This window comes from Salvelinus sp. IW2-2015, linkage group LG18 (genome assembly GCF_002910315.2).
Source record: "Salvelinus sp. IW2-2015 linkage group LG18, ASM291031v2, whole genome shotgun sequence".
Lineage (NCBI taxonomy): Eukaryota > Metazoa > Chordata > Actinopteri > Salmoniformes > Salmonidae > Salvelinus > Salvelinus sp. IW2-2015.
Genome location: NC_036858.1, coordinates 41,099,528 through 41,121,521, shown reverse-complemented (window position 1 = coordinate 41,121,521; position 21,994 = coordinate 41,099,528). Strand labels below are relative to the sequence as shown.

Below are 21,994 nucleotides of genomic sequence, written 5' to 3'. Positions count from 1 at the left end.
TCAGCAATCACTACGCTAACAGCATATCTGGACTGACATCAATCAACAACCAGACAGACAATCATTGGTCAGAAGTTCATCAACAGAGCCACTCACAACCCATCATTGAAGGAAGCCGTGGGACAGGCCAAATGGACCACAGATACCACCCATGTCCATTAATGCTGAAGACTCTAGAAGAAGGAAAAAACAAAACAAAACAAAAAATAACAGAAAAATACAACAAAAAAAATACTAAAAATACAAAATTCTCAAAAAAATATAATCAATCGTTGTGTTGTATGAAAAGTGTAGATATATGTGAATCACTCCTTAGCGCCCCCACCCCTCTCCCCCAGCACAGTTGTGAGCTATACTTTAAGGAAGTTTTTTATCTTTTTATTTTTATTTTAATTTTTCTATTTTTTATTCTCATTTTTTTCAAGCCGGAAAGAAAAAAAGGCGAAACTAATCGACACCCATTCTGATAACATCTTAGGGCACTAGCCCCGGGGGATGCCTTGCTTGACCATACCCTCCTTCCCCTGCTCCTGGCCTGCCCTGCCTCTTCCACCAATCCAATGTTTCTTATGGACAGAAAGAAGCAGAAACTCTGAGCTGTCCCATCAGGTCCATTGTCTACTAGTCGCGACGCTACATCCTACAGCCAAAGCGCAATGCTAGGGTGGACTTCGTTGTTATCGCGTAGTCTACACCCCCTCTCTCTCTCTACCGCGCGCGCTCTCTCTCTGCCCGTCTCTCTCCCCCTCGTTCTACTTCCCATCTCTTCCTTAATCCYATTTGCCATTGTACATGCCCAATCGCCGTATACTTTCCGCATTTAACTTGGATGACATTTTTATTTCATCATTAGCATCCGGCGCCAGACTGACGCGGTGGACACAGTTGCATTTTGACTAAGGAACGCACAAGACTTGGATGCAATATCGATATTATTTTGTTCTCTCTGAAGACTATTTTCTTTTCTGATGTGTATTTTATTTTTGTCGTTCTCGATCATCTGGTAATCAAGACGATATTCATAATTTAAAACATCGCAAAGAAGGACAATTGCCAGTCTTCTATTTGAATAATATCACTGTTTCTAAGTCTTTTAACACTTACATTTGTGGTCTAAGGCATTCGGACCACAACCTCCAAGCAGCAATGCCCGAGACGGCGCAAGAGACGTGCACTCCGGTGAAAGACTCTCCCTTCTTCATTAAGAACTTGCTGAACTGTGATAGTAAACCATCCAAACCGAAGCCCATCTTCGCCTCGGCAAAGGTAGCTTTTGAAGGGGGCTTTTCTCTATCCCAGGTCGGGGACTTCAACTTTCCTCGCTTTGAGTTACCCACGCAGAGGTTTGCCTTACCCGCGCACTATCTGGAGCGAGCCTCAGCATGGTGGTATCCCTACACACTCAGTGCAGCCAGTCATCTACACAGAACCGAAGGTAAGTCCAYGAACATCTGATTGTCTTCTCTTTCTTTACCTTTTACACTATCAGAAAACGTATAATGTGCGTAATTTGTATAGTGTAAATTGCTATTGATGCTATGGGTTGAGCTTTCATCTGTCAAAGGACATTCAAACAAGGATATACTCAGCAAGTATGTTGTCACTTATGATAAATATTTCATTCAACGTTAGGCCATTGTCAGCATTGTATGTTTCTATTTTTCTTTTACTCGTTCAAGTGAATGGTATAGGGAGGTATTGAACATGCAGTCATGTTTATAACCCATATTTCCTGTCGTCATTTTAGTTGCGGAGAAGGCAAGAGCAAGAGACTCCTCTCCAACCTCGTGCACGGATCGCGACTCGCCAGACCTGGTGCTCAAATCTGACCCAGACAGCAAAGAAGACGAGGACAACAAAAGTGGGGATGAAATAGTTCTTGAAGAGAGTGATCCTGAGGACACAAAGAAAGACAGTGGGGTAGACGACTGGAAGAAAAACGAGGACGGTGGGGACAAGAAAGCATGTCGAAAAAAGAAAACACGCACAGTGTTCTCCCGGAGTCAGGTGTTTCAGCTCGAGTCCACCTTTGACATGAAACGCTACTTGAGCAGTTCGGAGAGGGCCGGATTGGCAGCGTCTTTGCACCTGACAGAGACCCAGGTAAAGATTTGGTTCCAGAACAGAAGAAATAAATGGAAGAGACAGCTTGCAGCTGAACTAGAGGCTGCCAATCTGAGCCACGCCACTGCACAGAGGATAGTGCGAGTGCCCATCCTCTACCACGAGAACTCTGCCTCAGAGACTGGCAGTGCGACCGGGAACGTGCCTGTGAGCCAGCCGCTCCTCACCTTCCCTCACCACCTCTATTACTCTCACCCAATCGTCACCTCTGTGCCGCTACTCAGACCGGTCTGAAAAACAAGAGGTTGTTGTCTATATTCCTAACTCGTACAGAACACTACACAATACAAACTAAAACAATATTTTTGTAAAGAAGAAAAATAAAAATAAAAAAGAGAGCCATGCTTTCTGTCAAAGAGGACCTATTGCGCATTTTTATATTAGACTGCAGTTTACATTTTCTCTGGTATAATTTCACACTATTAGCATATTGTTATTATTAATATTAAACGTATTCTTCTAATTATTGTTATAATAATAATTATTATTAGGCCTATTATTATTAGGCCTTTTGTTATTATAGCAGCTTTGAGATCATTTCCGCTAAGACTATCCAGTTCACACTGCCCCAAAATACATTTCAGCAACCTGTTTTCCCCGCGCAGAACCATAACATTCAGGAAATTACATTGGAGTTAATTTTATTCAATTTCTATTTACAGCGTGTGTTATGACAATTCGGTAACATTGGTTTGTTTTCTATCGGATAATGTGATTTTGATATGGGCAATACTGTAAGCACTATCATTTGACCCCAAGTTATGTGATAGACCCATTCAATKTATTGTGTTTTCTCTTTGCTCAGCTATTTAGGAATGAATATCGGACAGATTATCGAACGGGCTTCTTTTTTTCCTTTTTTTTTTTTTAAACTTAAAGCGCTTTAGCAGGGGACAATCAAGATACACTGTTTTATGTATAATTGTAGCTTATAGGCTTATTGTTTTGATGTATTGATTCTCATTTATGCTTGCTCGACAATGTCCTTATAGCACAACTAAGAATTGAATGTCATTGCCTTTTGTGTTTTTGAAACTTTATCATGGTGTACAAATGTATATGGGTATATTGAATCGAGTCAATGAAAGAAGCTACCAGGTGATGCTATTCCTTTGTACAGAAAAACACGTTTTGATATTGTATTGCTGAATTATGTTGTGAAATAAATGGAGGTTATTCCATATTTAAATATTTCAAATCAGTGCGTACTCAAGAATGCACAATGATGTAATTAGGTGTAGTCTACATATGCCTCAGGCATCTATTCAGAAATGTCAAATTTTGCCTGTTTGCCTCCCAAACAAATTAGGCTATTGTCTACTTTCAAAACGTCTTCATGAACAGGATGTATTGTTGCATAATGAAAATGAATATAAATAAACAAACAATACAACTTTCCATCAAATCTTTTATTATAGACCCAATATAATTGTTGTGGCTTTCAAAATTGTCATGTGTGAGAGGAAATCAATATGCTCCTGGCATATACAAAGAGGAGGATATTCTGCCTAAATACTGTGTCTGATCATAAGTCAATTCCCATTACAGAGGCTCGACTGGGTCTATCTAACAACAAGTGCTACTGGTCTGGCAGACCACGTGGCCGACACTCCTCGGAGACACATTGCCATAGATAGCGATGGTTGACTAAATAAGATTATTACAATTTGGACGCTTGACATATTATATACAGGATATTGAACCATTTATCCTTGGAACAAACACGGTGGACAATGTGAATAGACCATGTAGCCAAAGGACATCAGAAAAAGTTAGAATTAATCAAAATTAATCATTATGCATATACATTGGCGCAACTTCACAAAGTTAGATATTAAAACCACGCACTAACCTTTTTTATTTGCTTTAATTATTGGTAAATAGTTTATTTTGCCATCCATATTGAATGTAAATACAGGTAGGCCTTCCCCGAAACCACACGCTTATTTTGGTAGACCAATACATTATTATGTGAATGAAGAACCTGAGCAGGTGCGTAATCAACCTGCTGTTATGCACTTTATGCACAAAAAGTTGTTTTACATTAAAAAAAATATATCGGTCAATTAGATGCGTAATTGCCACCATCTTGAGGGTAATGTAGTCTATTCAAAAGAGAAAAATGACATTCCCTAGTATTAGGCTGTTTAAAAATGTGTGTGTGTGTGTGCATGTGTATGCGTGCGTGTGGTGGACGTGTGTGCGCGCGTGTGTGCGTGCGTAGCTCGAGGCAAATTTGAACATTTCATTTAAAAAAGTGTACGTTTAATTTCGCAACAATACTCGTTTTACTTGTGGATGCAGCTTCTATGTCCGTCTTCGGTAATGGTATACCACTGGACAGGTGCAATTAGCCCACCAAATATGCAATTTGTCTTTGACGTAATGGTTGTATTGTCAATTTTGTCTGTGTAGTTTCAGCTGGGTTAGCAGAACATAAAGGCCTAGAGTTAGGGTTTGCTCAATTCGTTTTCATGTTCTAAGGGTTTAGTTTGGTTGCATCTGGCTATTCACACACCAATGCCAATGTCTCTGCAATGCATGCCTGCAATGCACCTGTGGAATGTTTATGACGTAGACGTAGAGCTATTGCAAATGGTCCAAAAGATACATTTGTGTTGGGTAGAAAACTTTTTCACAAGATACCAAAGGTTATCTCAAGTCTTTCGATCACCATAGGCCACATTCATGTTTTAGGGAGTCGAAAGGTTTTGATAGCTATATGACAACGATCGACGTAGACTCTCTCCTCAAACCTTCACAATTTGTATCCACGGTATGTTGTGGACTGACTTTTTCCTTTTAATGCATAAGGAAATATACTTTGTTAAATCATAATGTTTCACCGGTTTAATGTCAGTCACTCATTTTTCCTTTATTGTGGACGAGATAAATTGGCTCAAATGACATAGTTGCAACATTAGCCTAATATAACGTTTTGAAGTAGCGAAATATTGAACACATTTATTATCTACAATGTTAGATTGAATAATATAAATATCAATATGCAACGAGTTGACTATAAAATGACTCTTGAAGATTGGACCTACTTTGTTGTTGTATTCAGCATTCCTTCCAGCTGAGTAGAAACCAGTCAACGCCTTGCTTAAAGGTCATTTTCTGATTTTGTCTCTAATGCAGTTATCGAAAACAAATCAGTAGCTACTCTATTATGACCGCATCACTAGACAAAGAGTGCATTCAAATATAGTCTGATAATCACTCATGTATTGACGTATTATATCATGCAAACTCCACATGGACCCATTACAGAGAATTAATAGATTGGGATATATGGCGTTCTTCCCCTAGCACATATTGATCTACAAACGTCTAAAATATTGTTACAAAAAATGGCATTGTTCACGGGCAGTTCTGGTTACGCTTATGACCTTGATTTGCGCGCATAAATTGAAAAAAATGACAACTCGATAATTTCCATTTGTAGTACATATTTATGTAAAGTAGAAGGGGCGAGACCAGAAATAGGATAAAGTAGCCTACATTTGCAGGAACAGGGCAACGGACGTAACAGCAGGAAAGTTGAGTGCTGATCAAGTGCCAACAGCTTAAGTATTTTCAGCCCTTTCCTGAAACCCTGGGCATCTGTTCACGCATGTGTGATTCATGCAAATATCTGTGGAGATATTGTGTTGCAATTTCTTTACCGTAGGTAGGCATAATTATGTTAATTGAGCTTAAAGGGAAAATCCACCAAAAAATTACATTTTTTTTATTTTTTTCATTAGTCCACTGTTGATACAGTCCCAAAATGTTGTGCATATCAGATGTCCAGTTTTAAAGATATTGGACTTTCAAGAAGCAAAGTGTCACAGGCCACATCATGATGATGCAAAATTATTAGTCAGGAAAGCTTGAAAAAAAATATCAAAAGTAAGTTTGAGYTGATTTTACTAATTGTTTGTACATTGCCACAAGCCTGCATACATTTGTAAATATCGTGGCATCATTTTGTCAATAATGTATAAAATAAAAACTAACTTTTGGTGTCAAAGGGATAACATGGGCCTTAGCACAACACTTTCTGGACACACTTATTTTTTTAGGGAACGGAAATCTTTATACTAGTATCTCATTTGCTTCGGGATGGAATGCGGGCATCAAGATTTTCATAAAAGTTATATTAAGTGAAACATAGGTTGCGGGGCACCGTCTGATTGGAACAGTTTAAATGTTAATTGTGTTTTTAATTTGACATATAGTTGCTGTGAAGAATGACACCGAAACGCCAAGGGGCGGTCGATGTTCTTAATTTCTCCCCGAGGAATTGATGAGTCTATCAGGGCAGTARATTGGAAAGCCATTAAAACTCAATGGTGAGGTTGTTAATTGGAACTTGATGGATAGGAGCCCTTGGATAGGCTATACTGATCCAATCTTCTTGACTTTCTGTTTTCCAATAAATTACCCAATTCATTTCCAGCCGAAGATTACATAAATTGTAGCCTACACCTCCAGGGTTCGCGCTCTGTTTTGCTCTTACGACTGCTTCGACCCCTCTCTCTCCCTCTCTCCTATTTGAAAAAAGGAGCTGGGCTCGGATCCTTGAATGAAAATCGAAACATAATCAACGTTTATACTTAGAAAATTTATTGATATCATTTTCTCTGGTAATTTCCTTATTTTAGAGTTGGACACATCATATATCATAATACACACGTGTATGGGTCTTTGTTTAATATTTATCGAAGCTTGATTCTTAGATCAAAGCTGCTCATAACTTCATCTGTCTTTCTAAGACCCCTTTCCCATAGTAAAGATCGTGTTCTGTTATTGCGGTAGGGCTGCAATACAACACCTATCATTGTGATAGAGCACGAGGTTAGACCGCGCAATGCTGTTTCTGAAAAAAACATTATATAAGTAAAATGTACAAACGTCATGGATAGAAAAAGACTGCAAATCAGGGACGTGAATGCAAGACCTTCAGACACGTTCAAATAAATATGAATGACACAATTACCTTTATGCAGGCATATATGCCTACAATGAATTATAATGCCATTTCTTTTATTTTGATAGGCTATCATGAAAAATATATTCAGATTTGTTTAAATAACATCCTAATAACTGTGGAGTTGAATTTGTATTCAAGTGTCGGGTTAATTATGTAATGATTTCTTGTTAAGGATAGCTTATACGGGTATAATTAGAGCTTTAAAAAGACATCGCTGCTGTTGACAAAGGTCTTTGTTTGAAAAGAGCGCGTATAGAATCAGCCCATTTAACTGTCATGGCAGATTTCACGCCTCATGTGTAGTCACCGTAAATCCAGCGCAATCTGACTGCCCTCATATATTACCCTAGTAAATGTAGCTAGCCTACGTCTCGGTGGACATAATGCGTTCTTGACAATCATGGTTTCATCATCATCATCCTCATCAGCACCCTCATCGTCTTCATCATCGTCTTTATTATCGTCTTCATTATAATCATCGTCATCCTGTTACTCCTTCCTCCTATCAAAGGATGAACAAAACCACAATACGAAACAATATTGAACAGACTAAGGAGAAAGGCTGGGGTCGTCAACCCCTCCCTTGGCGCAGCAGCATGAGAGTTAGGGCGCTGACATTATGATTAAAGCTGACCGTTTGTAATGTGTCTGGGGTCCCTTAGAAAGCAGTAAAGAGGGATAATGTGCTCGAACTGCGAACTCAAGCCCAGCACCTGCCCCGCCAGACACCGTCAGAGAGAGAGAGAGGGAGAGGAGGAGCAGGGGCGGAGGTGGGGCGCGCCCCCGCCCTCCAATCAATTAGTCAATCAATTAGCAGGCCTCTACTCCACGCGAGGCAGATTAATTGTAGTAATGATGAAATGAATTCCTAATCGCAGATAATGGACCTGGAATGTGTTTATTATTTTCAGTAAAAAAAATTGTTAACGTTCCGTATTAGTTCCAGAACTGTTTGTTGGATTATCTGACCAATTTACCATGCACAAGGCTAATAAAATACGTTCCATTCCTTCAATGAAGTCATTGTGCAGTACTTGTGTCTACGGTGGCCTGTAATAGCATGGTGTGCATTTCCCCCCGAGGGTGTCTCAGTGGTATGCTATTATTCAGTTGTAACTAATTATGTTAGGGATATGGGGTTTGTTCTTTGAGGGAATCTTCCAAACAATGTATTTTACACTAGTAAGTGAAAAGGTTTAAATTATAGTCTATATCTATATCTAGAAGAATAGGCAAAGGGAGAATCATGACCAATCCAAACATCATGCCGATCTGAAACATGTAGAATATTATTCTCTCCATTCACTTCAATACTATAAATCTTGCATGGGAAATAATAAGGGTCTACTACWGTGTAATAACCATGTGCTATGTTGTCTTGCAATAGGCCTATTTGTGACAATATTATTTGGTAAAATTCCATCAACAATCTATTGAATACTTGTGATTGAAAAAAGGTAAAAGAAAAATCACTGAAGCTCATCGTTAAAAGACTCCTGATAACTTCCATGGTTGCACCTGTTTCACATTTTCTCATAGCCTCGTGAGTGGGAAATTCATCCCCAGTCTGTCCTCTTAAATTGTGAATCAGGCCTACGTATTAGGTAAGTAATTTGCTACAGTTCAATGTGTGTAAATATATACACAAAAACAAAACAAACAGACACAAAAAACGACACACAACATAAGACTTGAAAATTAGAAACCTTTACCTACACAAAATTCATAGCCTAAACAATTCTCCCTTTTCAACCAAACGTCCAATGTAATTGAATGTGGGTTATAATGAGAGACATGTTGCATCAGTTTCTAAATGAAAGTCGATGGATACTATGCCTATGCAAAACGTCTTGTGTTGTATATTTCTGGCAGAGAGAGATGTCTGTTGAAGTAATTTAATAGCCTAAGATGTGTGATTTGTCTGTGCCATAAGGCCTATATGTGTCTACCTTCACTATCGGATTCAAAGAGGGACGTAAAATAGAATAAACGACAGCCTTTCCTTATCTCCTCTCATCCTATCTCAGAACCTCAACATGAGTTTGAAATTTCCGGGCTTAGTTTGAGCGTGTGATTGGCCCAAGAGGAGCTTACCTACATGTAAATGAGCCAACGCCACAATACTGCCTTTAGTCCAGAGCGCGTGGAAGTAGACCAGGAATACATTCATGTTCCCTGAGCTCCAGGAAAACCCAAGCACCCCCATTTATAAAAAGGTTTTACTAAAGAAATACTATTTTCGAACTCTTTTACACAAGAAGAGTCCTCACAGACCAATAATAAGAAAACAATTATACAAAAACTATACGATATAGTCCAATCTTACTGTTATGAGTCGAGAATGAGTACCACAGAAGACAACGGAAGCAAGTGCTCTTCGGCCCCGATTTCCACCTTCACCATTCAGTCGATATTGGGCAAGTCGTCGGAGAAGCCACGGTCCGGGGCGAAGGAGAGTTCCAAGGGACTGCAGCTGGCAAGGACGCGCTTGCTCTCGGTTTCTTCGGAAGAGGAGTGCAGCGGTGGGGAGGACTCTGCAGACTGTTTCTGCTCGGATCCTGGTCACAGCGAGCCATGCAACCAACATCAACCACTTAATTTTTCACGTTTAGGTGAGTAGATTACTGAATGTAATTTTTGTTGTGCGTAAAACGTAATCATTTTTGCTTTAAGATAGATTTTTCTTGAATTGATTTTCGTCGCTGACATTTTGCCTTTCGAAAATAAACGCYCATTTTCCAAGTAAAAAAGTTAAGTAGGCTATATATTGTATAAATCTATGGCATCTAACGGGATACTATCATTATTTCTATTATTAGGCTATTATTGTAGCCTAATAATAGGTCAACAGTAGACTACGGTAGGCTAGGCCTAATTATACACGTATTTATGATAAATTTAGCCTACTACTTGCTGCAATTTAAGCTTGTAAACTTCGATAACTCTATAGTAGCCTGTTTGTGACTGCTGATAGGTAGGCTATCACTTCACTTTGTTTAATGTGTCGTATTACTGCTAGATCAGCGAACAGGGGAAGGGTCAAATAATTAACAGGACGTTTCCCCCTTCATTCCAAATTTAATCGAGTCTTCTAATTGATTAAACATGTTTTCACAATGACTGCACTACATTTCGTCAATTGAGCGTTAAATGTAACCTGATTTAATTAATATTGTGCACCAGGCAGAGTCATATTAAATTGTTTATTTAAAAGGCCACTTACAACCTTTCAACGGTCAATTAATGAGTCAAAGTTCACACTTAATGCACTCTTGTACCGAGTATCGAATAATGTTCTTCTTTTAATAGGGATGTTCTCCAAACCTGGGTAGGCCAAAACAAAGCCTTTGAAAATAAGTGTGAAACCTTTGAGACATATTCTACATTTTGTGACAGAATTGATAACCTGATCTAAAGGCAATAGACTAAAGCGTCGAGTAGCCTATCTTATGTTGATGCATATATCTTGAGGGTAGGCCTACACCATTTATCAATGTTGGTAGGCTATAGATGATATCGAGGAGGACATTGGGAAATCAGTGTTGAAATATTTTGAAATTATTTAAATGTTATTTCCAATCCACTGGTCTTTATACTGGGGTGGCAGGTAGTCTAGTGGTTAGAGCGTTGGACTAGTAATCGCAAGGTTGCAAGATCGAATTCCCGAGCTATAGATGATAGCTCTGTCGTTCTGAACAAGGCACTGTTCCTAGGCCGTCATTGAAAATAAGAACTGACTTGCCTAGTTGAATAAAAGGTAAAATAAAATACTGGTATTTTTCCCCAATGCAGGTGCAACCAAGGGACTTATTTCAGGCCATGACGGGATTGCACGGCGACCGCACTTGACACAGCCTCTGCTGCAGGATTACAAAGAGGAGCAAGAGAGACCATGCAATCCAATGTCACCTATTTCCGAGGAGAGACAGACAGACGGTGCGAACAAGCAGACTAACTCGTCCAAGAAGAAGACTCGTACCGTCTTCTCGCGGAGTCAGGTGTACCAGCTCGAGTCCACATTTGATATGAAGAGGTATTTGAGCAGCTCCGAGCGAGCCTGCTTGGCATCAAGTCTACAGCTAACAGAAACTCAAGTGAAGACGTGGTTTCAGAACCGCAGAAACAAATGGAAGCGACAACTGTCGGCGGAACTGGAGGCTGCGAATATGGCACACGCATCCGCACAGACACTGGTCGGAATGCCGCTTGTTTTTAGAGATAGCTCCCTGCTCCGGGTACCAGTTCCAAGATCTATTGCTTTTCCAACGCCACTATACTATCCTGGCAGCAGCCTACAAGGGTTACCACTGTACAATCTGTATAACAAGATTGAATATTGACTCAATGTCTGTGATGACAGTCCCAAAAAAATAACACGTTAACACGCGACAGTACTTTCTTATAAATGTCTGCCAAACTCATGTCTATTATATCACTTTATTTGTTGAAAAAATATGTCTTATTATGCAGCAACTGTACGTTTTAACAAGAAAGCAACAAGCTTCTCTAAATGTATAAAATACACCATGTGTATAATAATTATTTTGAACCTTGATTTTGCGTTCTTCTCCCTGGTTCAACACGTTATACATTGCGGGAATTTAGACACTGAAATACATATGTTATCAAGTGGACTGTTTCCCAAACGAATTATGAATACATTCAAACACAGTTTTAAATGTAATGTGAATGTGAATATGATATATTGAGGTCCAACCACCTTAATCTGTTAAAATACTGGAAGAAATTGGGTTTATACATTTGGGGATATGGAAGTGCAAACTCGTTGCTTCGATTTTGGGGAAATGTTATTGTAATCATAGGCCCACCAAATAAACTTCTAATTCAATACATTTTCTATATCAGTGAAACATGGGTTGGGATTTATTGTACATTTGCCCGTTTTTAATATTTATTTCCACATCTCAATTGTGGCATTCAATCCAGTTTTTKAAAAACAGGAAAGGAAAAACGAATTTCATATGTACAATATAAAATAGCTTACTTATTTAAAATATTCACACTGCAGCTCAAAGATTAATAAAGAAAAACCTATATTTGTTATTTTTCTGTGTAACTTTCTGCCATGGAAGTGTCAATCAACATGACATCCAGCTACAGTTGGCCAAACTCTCTTATAAACATATGCCTCTGCAACTAACTAGGCCTCTAAAGGTGAACAATGATACTAACACCCCCTCTTAGCCAGTGGCATAAGCGTCCAGTGCGCCAAAATTCATATTAAAAACATCTAGATTGCCTGGCAGCCTAAAAACAATGTAGGACACTGTTTTTCCGTATTCAACATATATTTGTCAAATGTGAACAATGTAATATTATACCCTAAGCCTCATAGGTCTGCTGTAACAAGTGCTCATTTGCCTACTACTAACAGTGTAACTAACAAGATGTGCTATTAACAACAAAGTGTTGTGAACATGTTTTTACCAGAAGGGGACTACAGTTTCAAAATGATCTATGTATACAAGTGATTTCAGGTGTAGCCTTCCACTGCAGTATTACTGGCTGCAGATGGGTTTATGTGCTGCTTCCCTTCAACCATGGGCACATAATGAGTTAAGATCGTGTCAAACGCTTCGGTTATATTTATGTTACCTGTCTCAAACATAAAGACTCCTTTCATCTGTCATCACAGTCCTTTGGCAAGTTAGCCAATGTGAAATGTGTCATATGTACTTATGAGTGTCAACTCAGTGGTCTGCTTAACCTATTTCAGGGGAAGGGAAAGAGATGTACACCATCAGCAACCAATCAGAGTCATGGCGGCATATTCTGACATTTGAAGTGACATTACAGGAACGCCTAGCCTTGTTGGARGGAATGTAATAAGCAGTGCCATTGTTAAAGTTCAAGACTCACCGCATCGTCGTGTGATGCTTTTCCTTTTCCAGCTAGCCACCACTCAAATCAAATCCAACTTTATTTGCCACATGCGCCGAATACAACAAGTGTAGACTTTACCGTGACATGCTTACTTACAAGCCCTTAACAACAGTGCAGTTCAAGAATAAGAAAATATTTACCAAGTAGACTAAAATAAAAAGTAATAATAAAAAGTACACAATAAGAATAAGAATAACAAGGCTATATACAGGTGGCACCGGTACCGAGTCAGTGTGCGGGGTGCAGGCTAGTTAAGGTAATCTGTACATGTAGGTGGGGGCCAAGTGACTATGCATATAGGTAACACTGTATCGGTTACAATGAAAAATACTTGTTAAAATATTAGACAAGGCTTTCTGACAAAGAAACCTGTTTCGAAATGGCATACCACTTTGAGTGTTTATAGGGAGAAAACATATTTAACTCTCAAATCACTGATTGGTATAGGCCCAATTGATAGCAGTTTGATTGTCTATTGCAGGATTGCAGTCTAGTTGTAACAAGTGTATACTGTACAATATTAGGTAATACATTCCGTAGGCCTCTAAGAATGGGGCCAACTCCATTTCAACTCAGGTCAATTCATGAAATGAATTGAAATTGAAGCAATGTAAAACTTTTGCCTGGAGCTTAGCTTGCTTTTAAACTTAACAGACAACCTAGGTACGTTTCTACCAAGGTTATTATAGTAAACTGAAACTAAAACAAAACGATTAATACAAAAATTATTTGGTGCATCTTTGTCATCTCACCTAACCTATGACCTGACCCATCACCTTATGCATTACTGCCCCACAGTGGCAAAAAGAGACATTCCACAAAACCAAAAAAGTGTACAAAACAAAAATGGCTCCTAGCCTCCCATAGGCTACTTCATTTCACTAACACTAAAACTAAATAATAGAAAAACTAAATGTTTTTACTATACTTAAACTAAGTAACTAGTAAATCAGATCTGAAAACTAACTGAAACTAAACTGAATTTCGAATAAAAATCTTAAAACTAATAGAAATTAAAACTAATATAAAAACAGACCTATAATCTTGGTTTCAACTATTGAAACATACATATTACACACATTTTAGTTTTCCATGACCGCCGATAAGGCTATAAAAAAAACTGATAACTATTTTGGTACAATTGTACAATAATGCAGCACATGGAAAATGGTTGGAAATACACATTTTGGAAATAACTCTGTCTTTTTGTATCTTCTTTGTACCTTTTGTATCTTTGCTTGCTCTTACAATATTAGGCTACAGTATTTGGTTTCTCTAACGTTAATAGGCCCAATCAAAACACACACACACACACACACACACACACACACACACACACACCACACAACACACACCACACACACACACACACACACACACACACACACACACACACACACCTCTCCCTCTCTCTCTCTCGGTGCTAATGGCTATACATTACCCTGCAGCATCATGACTAGCGAGGCTCTGTTGCCCAGCATATTATACCTGACCCAATTCCTGCAACTGCTGCTCGGTGTTCTGGGCAAATGGATCACGTTAGACAACATAAGTGATTTATGGGTAACTGATGCTGGCGGAGAGGTGCAGGCGGATGAATTTGTGAAAGAAAGGAAAAGGAGAGAAAAGAATGAAAGAGACGGAACGCTCATGAAAAGGAGGAATATCGTTGTGTGAATGAAGCTGTTTCTTAGTTTTACAGTGGTCATTATGCCATCATGTTTGACGGTATTACACTACTCTCCTGGATGGAAATGTGTGCACTGCTGACTTGTGGGAAATCTGCATGACCTGTTACATGGGGTTGTTTGATTTACAGGAGAGAGATAGAAAGGGTTGGAGAGACTGAGCGGTGAGGGAGAGAGAGAGATAAAGAAAAAAGTGAGAGGGGCTTGTGTTATACATCTCCCAAATGGCAGGTATGAATTTCACATTTTAATAGTRAGGCAATGAAAATGATTTGAAGTGGTTTAAATGGCAAAGAAATAGCGGCTGGAGTCACTGTGAAAATTTCTTGAGATTATGTGTTGTGCTTTAGGATTGATCAAACCTGCCTGGTAAAGTGAAAAGCAAGTGTAATTCACTTTGTGGTATAATTTATGGCAAGAATAATGGTAACTGTAGAAAGAGGGGCAGGGAAAAGATGAGCTGAAGGATTTCCAGGATATTTCTTTCATCCCTAGAGGAAACTATCTACAGGACTCCTAATGTTTACATTTTACTCAGCTTTTCCCATGTGGCAGTCCTAAAATGGATACAAAAATTACAATAATTTGTTTAGCTACAGTTGAAGTCGGAAGTTTACATGCACCTTAGCCAAATACATTTAACCTCAGTTTTTCACAATTCCTGACATTTAATTTGAGTCAAAATTCCCTGTCTTAGGTCAGTTAGGATCCCCACTTTATTTTAAGAATGTGAAATGTCAGAATAATAGTAGAGAGAATGATTTATTTCAGCTTTTATTTCATTCATCACATTCCCAGTGGGTCAGAAGTTTACATACACTCAATTAGTACATGGTAGCATTGCCTTTAAATTGTTTAACTTGGGTCAAACGTTTCGGGTAGCCTTCCACAAGGTTCCAACAATAAGTTGGGTGAATTTTGGACCATTCCTCCTGACAGAGCTGGTGTAACTGAGTCAGGTTTGTAGGCCTCCTTGCTCGCACACGCTTTTTCAGTTCTGCCGACAAATTTTCTATAGGATTGAGGTCAGGGCTTTGTGATGGCCACTCCAATACCTTGACTTTGTTGTCCTTAAGCCATTTTGCAACAACTTTGGAAGTATGCTTGGGGTCATTGTCCATTTGGAAGACCCATTTGCGACCAAGCTTTAACTTCCTGACTGATGTCTTGAGATGTTGCTTCAATATATCCACATACTTTTCCTCCCTCATGATGCCATCTATTTTGTGAAGTGTGTCAGTCCCTCCTGCAGCAAAGCACCCCCACAACATGATGCTGCCACCCCCGTGCTTCACGTTTGGGATGGTGTTCTTCGGTTTGCAAGCCTCCCCCTTTTTCCTCCAAACATAACAATGGTCATTATGGCCAAACAGTTATATTTTTGTTTCATCAGACCAGAGGACATTTCTCCAAAAAGTACGATCTTTGTCCCTCAGTTGCAAACCATAGTCTAGCTTTTTCATGGCAGTTTTGGAGCAGTTGCTTCTTCCTTGCTGAGCGGCCTTTCAGGTTATGTCAATATAGGACTTTCTAGGGAGTTTTTCCTAGCCACCGTGCTTCTACACATGCATTGCTTGCTGTTTGGGATTTTAGGCTGGGTTTCTGTACAGCACTTTGAGATATCAGCTGATGTAAGAAAGGCTATATAAATACATTTGATTTGATTTGACTCATTTTACTGTGGATATAGATACTTTTGTACCTGTTTTTTCCAGCATCTTCACAAGGTCCTTTGTTGTTGTTCTGGGATTGATTTGCACTTTTCGCACCAAAGTACGTTCATCTCTAGGAGACAGAATGCGTCTCCTTCCTGAGCAGTATGATGGCTGCGTGGTCCCATGGTGGTCCCGTGGTCCCAAAGAGGCACTGAGTTTGAAGGTAGGCCTTGAAATAAATCCACAAGTACACCTCCAATTGACTCAAACGATGTCAATTAGCCTATCAGAAGCTGCTAAAGCCATGGAATTTTCTGGAATTTTCCAAGCTGTTTAAAGGCACAGTCAACTTAGTGTATGTAAACTTCTGACCCACTGGAATTTTGATACAGTGAATTATAAGTGAAATAATCTGTCTGTAAACAATTGTTGGAAAAATGACTTGTGTCATGCACAAAGTAGATGTCCTATCCGTCCTATCCAGTGGTTGAAAAACGAGTTTTAATGACTCCAACCTAAGTGTATGTAAACTTCTGACTTCAGCTGTATATGACTGTATTAGAGTATAGGGTAATTCTGTTCCAGTTAGACTGCACGTTTGATCTGAAATACAAACAATACCAATGTCATGTTTGACATGGCTCTCACAAAGTGTCATGTCATCATTACAACTTTATGTTTTCTTTATTGTATTGTCACCCCAAATATCAAAATGCCATTTGTTACTGTTTACATGTCTAAATAAATACCATCCCACTGGGCACAAACTGGTTGAATCAACATTGTTTCAATGTAAATATCAATGTAAATATTTATCGTGACGTGGAATCTGCGTGGAAAATACATTGGATTAAAAAAACGTAATCAACGTAAACGGTTTTGAGGGTGAAATTTCAAATCACAGGATTATGTCATCATTGTAGCCAATTTTCAACATAGACAAACCTTGTATAAAATATGTTGAATTGTACCTTTGAAAGAACGTCAGATCTCCAACGTTATATATATAGGTATTCAGTAATATAAATAGGCTGGGCAGCACCTCCTATTGGAGAGTTGATCTACAGCTATTAATTTGGTGTCCTGTCCAGGGTAACCAAGCCCAGCCCTACTTAGCTTTTATATTTGTCACTGACTACTACCAATGTGCTATCATGAGAATGATTATTGAGAGATCCCTTAATAACTAAATATATTCACTGTTGCAATCGAAGTCATTCAAAAGGGTAGGTTTAACAGAGCAAATTAAATGTAACCATACATATAATATATCACCAATGAGACTATTTAGGCCTTTATTGCATTTGGAAAGTCATCAACAGCTRKTGTTTCAATCAACCCAGGGTTCAGCTAAAAATAGTCAATACATATAGGCGTATGGTTTCAAGCTTTGGTTGATTTCAAATGTAATCTTCAAGTTAATCATTAATATGTTGGATTCATGTCTCCATCCCAACCAAATATCTAAGTTAAAGAGATTCTCTGGTACTTTTTAGCCAGTGGTTCTAAAAGTAGCGCACACGAGCCAAAACGGATCCCCAAAAATCACATACTGTCACATATGTGCAGATATGTGCACCACGTCATTGCTCTCGCGCTTGCTCTGCTGTGTGTGCATGATGTGCCTCTTGCAAATGGCGAGCCGTTCATTGGTTGAACTCGAATTGCTAGGGGGCTGGACAACGTGGAGGAAAATGTAGGGAAAATGTCTCAGTACATCTTCCAGAAAAACAGTTGCTTTAAAAAAATTGACATTTTATTCCCATTTGAACTTTGTTGTGTTTCTTAAAATTGGTTGAAACCGCAGTGATAACACCTAAATCAAAAATCAGACTATTTTTCCATCGGAATTTCATTGTGCTTTTAGATGGTTGAAAGCATATTGATCAAAGTCTCATCTAAATATTACCCACATTTTAAAGTTGAAATGACATGGTTTGCCCAGTGAGATGCATCCTTTCCATTCTGCAACCGGTATGATTTCAACCTTATATAAATAATCATATTCAGGAATTCAACCCTCATTTGGTTTCGTAACCAATTTAGTCTCATGTTAGCCAGCATTTAATTTCTATAGGGGACTTGTGTAAGTTTATACAGCACACTCTTAGGAACAAAGATGCTATCTAGAACCAAAAAGGGTTCTTCGGCTTGCCCCATAGGAGATCTCTTTGAAGAACCGCTTTTGGTTCCAGGTAGAACCCTTTAGGGATCAATGTAGAACCTTTTCCACATAGGGTTGTACATGGAACGCAAAAGAGTTCTACCTGGAACCAAAAAGGGTTATTCTATGGGGAGAGCCGCAGAACCCGCTTGGAACACTTTTCTGAGTGTATTGTAGGGGAAGTTTATAAAACATAGCACCTTGACGAGATGCAGGGTCATGAGGTTGCTTCCAGAAATTAGTTCTAAATGCGATCGCAATGCATTAAGCCAGACAACTCTCAAGACCTGTTTTGCTCCTTAAATGAATTTGAGGAAGGAATAATGAGATTTTTGAGGCAGGCCTGTCATCCGTCGCCCTTTACCAGCTCCCTGTATTTATGGTCTAATGTTTAAAAAATAGAGCTTGAGCCATAAGTGATTTTTCATGATTCTGTTTTATATTAACTGGAAATGGATGGGCTAAAGGGAAATTGTGTTTGCATGACCCCCCCCCTCCCCCTCTAATGTTAGAATCACCGTTTGACAGTGATTACAGCTGTGAGTCTTTATGGGTAAGTCTAAGAGCTTTGCACACCTGGATTGTACAGTATTTGCACATTATTATTTTTTAAATTCTTCAAGCTCTGTCCAGTTGGTTGTTGATCCTTTCTAGACAACCATTGACACTGAGTTTACAAAACATTAAGAACACATGCTCTTTACATGACAGACTGATCGGGTGAAAGCTATGATCCCTGATTTATGTCACTTATTTAATACACTTCAATCAGTGTAGATTAAGGGGAGAAGACAGGTTAAAGAAGGATTTTTAAGTCTTGAGACAATTGAGACATGGATTGTGTATGTGTGCCATTCAGAGGGTGAATAGGCAAGACAAAAGAACGGTGTATGGTAATAGGTGCCAGAGCATTCTACCAAAGAATTTGAAAACTTAGACACTGTCTCGTTGGCCTAACGTTATATCCTAATTTGACTTTGGTGCAGGTCATGTTGTTCTTCACATTACAGTCTCGTGTAAACACACAGCATATCAAATAAAATCTAAGTTTATTTGTCACATGCACAAACATAGAAGGTGTAAACTGTACAGTGAAATGGTTATTTTCATAGTGGAGTCTTTTATTTAGACATGTAGCTAGCTAAATAATAAACCATAATACCATCTCATAACGTTACTAGCATGCATGAATCTGCAGGTAGCTAAAGCTAACCAACTAGGTTCAATGTTAGCTAGCTAGCTAACATTAGGCTACAACTAGCAATGCAAATGGCTTGCTTAGATACAAATAATATTACAACACAGATCCTACATGTAACGTTAGCTAGCTAGCCAGCCAGGTAACTTTAGCTAGCTAGCTAACAGTACGCTTTGACTTGCAATGAAAATTCGGACAAAACTAGAAATATATAATATCTGAAAATGTAGCGTTCTAGACTCTCTTACCCGTATACATGGGTGAACGCTTCTCCTCCTCTGTCACGGATGCCATGGTTGCCCTTAGTTTGAAGATGTAATCCGGAGACAGGTATTTTATACAACAGCCATCGGTGTTCTCTTTTTGACTCCCTCTGCATATTTGCAATGAAAACGCCAGAATTCTCTTTAGCTATGATACACTGCTTCCACTGGGCATTCCACTGATTTCAAACCTTGATCAACTTCTCTGACAACAACACGGTTTCAGAAGACTCTACAATGTATGGTTCAATTAAAATGTTAACTAAAATCAGGGATTTCCTTATCGTCGGACTCCTTTTCAGAGTCAGCATGGCACAATCGTCCTCCAGAAAGTGGAGAGCATTAGCAACACTTTTGAAGTTCTTTGTGATATCTTATAAAAAAAACGGCATTAGAAAGGATTACTTACACATACTGAGCAACTCATGTTATAGACAGAAGCAGCATACATGGCAGACCAATCCAAACTCATCTCTCGGCATGTCCAGCCCATCCATTATCTCAGCCAACCGTGGCTAGCGGGAAGGTTCCTGTCTTTTCACGTGGCTAAACAAACTAGGCTCATAATGAAAATAATTTACTCATATTTACAGATGGCATACAAGTTTGTTATGAAGGCACATTAAAGTTCATGTTCCAGAAGAAATTTCTGCCAAAAGACATATTTTGATGAAAAATAAATGTTTACATTCAAATACCTCTCCTGTGAAGTAGTGACATGTGACATAGGCCTAGTTTCCTGAAACGAGTCACTTATGTTTATTGAGTGATATTCTATCACTTTCACAGGCTACATACAGAACCTGGTGGATGTGTTGTTCAACAGCATTGTGGGAACCCCCCTACCATATCAGGAGGTGTTACAGAAGGCTGAGGCAGTGGCCAGACACCAGCACTGCTTCAGAGTAATGGAGGACACTTGGATCAGGTTGGTCACATTTGATCTGGTCAATGGTCAAAATACTATCTGTCCTGGAAGTCACCTAACCATCGTTAATAATGTAATTAGTGTTGTGTCTCCTGTATGTTGTAAGGGAGGTGCCTCCTTCCACTGAGCCAATGGACTACTCCTTGGCCCGAGTAAGCAATGCCAGCCAGTCAGTGACATGGTGGCACGTGTCCCTTGTGAATCAGGATCTCTGATTGGCTATGTTCAACCGTGTATTTACTGTTGGCATGACTGTATGTTGACAGTCTTTCTCTCTACCTCCCTCTGTGATATAGGAGCTGGGTGGGATATAGGAACCGATGTCAGGCTCTAGCATGATCAGTATCTGTCAAGAGAAGGGCATGGAGCTGATCTAAGCTGTCATGCCCATCAGACGTTGGAAAATACCTCACAAGAGACAAAAGGTGATTACTAATAAGACAGTACATCACAAGTGTTTAGTAATATCACCCTTTCAATAAGTGTCACGCTTCCTCGTTTTTCTACAGATGGAGGACAGAAGAGATGCTTTTGAAATGGATACCCTGACTGAAAAACAGGTTGATACTGGATGTCTGACTTGGGTGAGACCTTTCACTCATCATTAAAATTATACAACACACATTTTTATCATATTTGTATTATTAAATATAAGGGCAAACACCGCGGGGCTGGGGGACCCTGTATATTCTTCACTTGTCAGGGAACTCCTGTCTTGTTTTTTTATTTCACCTTTATTTAACCAGGTAGGCCAGTTGAGAACAAGTTGTCATTTACAACTGCGACCTGGCCAAGATAAAGCAAAGCAGTGCGACAAAACCTTTTGGTATTAGTGCTACAGGAAGCACATTTATGTTTGAAGAAGCTAGCCTTAGCTTTCCTACCTGACTGGGTATATTTGTTCCTGAGGAAAGTACTTTTGAAGAGCAACCAGGCATCCTCTACTGACGGGACGAGGTCAATATCCTTCCAGGATACCCAGGCCGATTAGAAAGGCCTGCTCGCTGAAGTGTTTTAGGGAGCGTTTGACAGTGATGGTTGTTTTACCGCAGACCCATTACGCACGCAGGCAATGATCGCTGAGATCCTGGT

The 21,994-nt window shown here is 39.2% G+C and overlaps 2 protein-coding genes across 2 annotated transcripts; both read left to right on the top strand.

Moving 5' to 3' along the window:
• Positions 1-1,049: 1,049 nt before the first annotated feature.
• On the top strand, positions 1,050-2,481 carry LOC111977436 (homeobox protein HMX3-like). The gene is made up of 2 exons (XM_024006852.2): positions 1,050-1,435; positions 1,748-2,481. Exons 1-2 carry the CDS (start codon positions 1,147-1,149, stop codon positions 2,356-2,358), a joined length of 900 nt encoding a protein of 299 aa, XP_023862620.1. The 5' UTR covers positions 1,050-1,146; the 3' UTR covers positions 2,359-2,481.
• A 6,770-nt stretch (positions 2,482-9,251) lies between these two features.
• Positions 9,252-11,523, top strand: LOC111978367 (homeobox protein HMX2-like). Its single transcript, XM_024008387.2, has 2 exons — positions 9,252-9,714; positions 10,895-11,523. The coding sequence occupies exons 1-2, from the start codon at positions 9,444-9,446 to the stop codon at positions 11,440-11,442; spliced, it is 819 nt and encodes a 272-aa protein (XP_023864155.1). The 5' UTR covers positions 9,252-9,443; the 3' UTR covers positions 11,443-11,523.
• Positions 11,524-21,994: the final 10,471 nt, after the last annotated feature.

What these genes read in the sequence shown, in the direction of transcription:
- LOC111978367 (XM_024008387.2), top strand. Translation starts at nt 9,444, where the DNA reads ATGAGTACCACAGAAGACAACGGAAGCAAGTGCTCTTCGGCCCCGATT. An exon ending in ACTTAATTTTTCACGTTTAG is followed by an intron (nt 9,715 to 10,894) that starts GTGAGTAGATTA and finishes TCCCCAATGCAG; the next exon opens with GTGCAACCAAGGGACTTATT.
- LOC111977436 (XM_024006852.2), top strand. Translation starts at nt 1,147, where the DNA reads ATGCCCGAGACGGCGCAAGAGACGTGCACTCCGGTGAAAGACTCTCCC.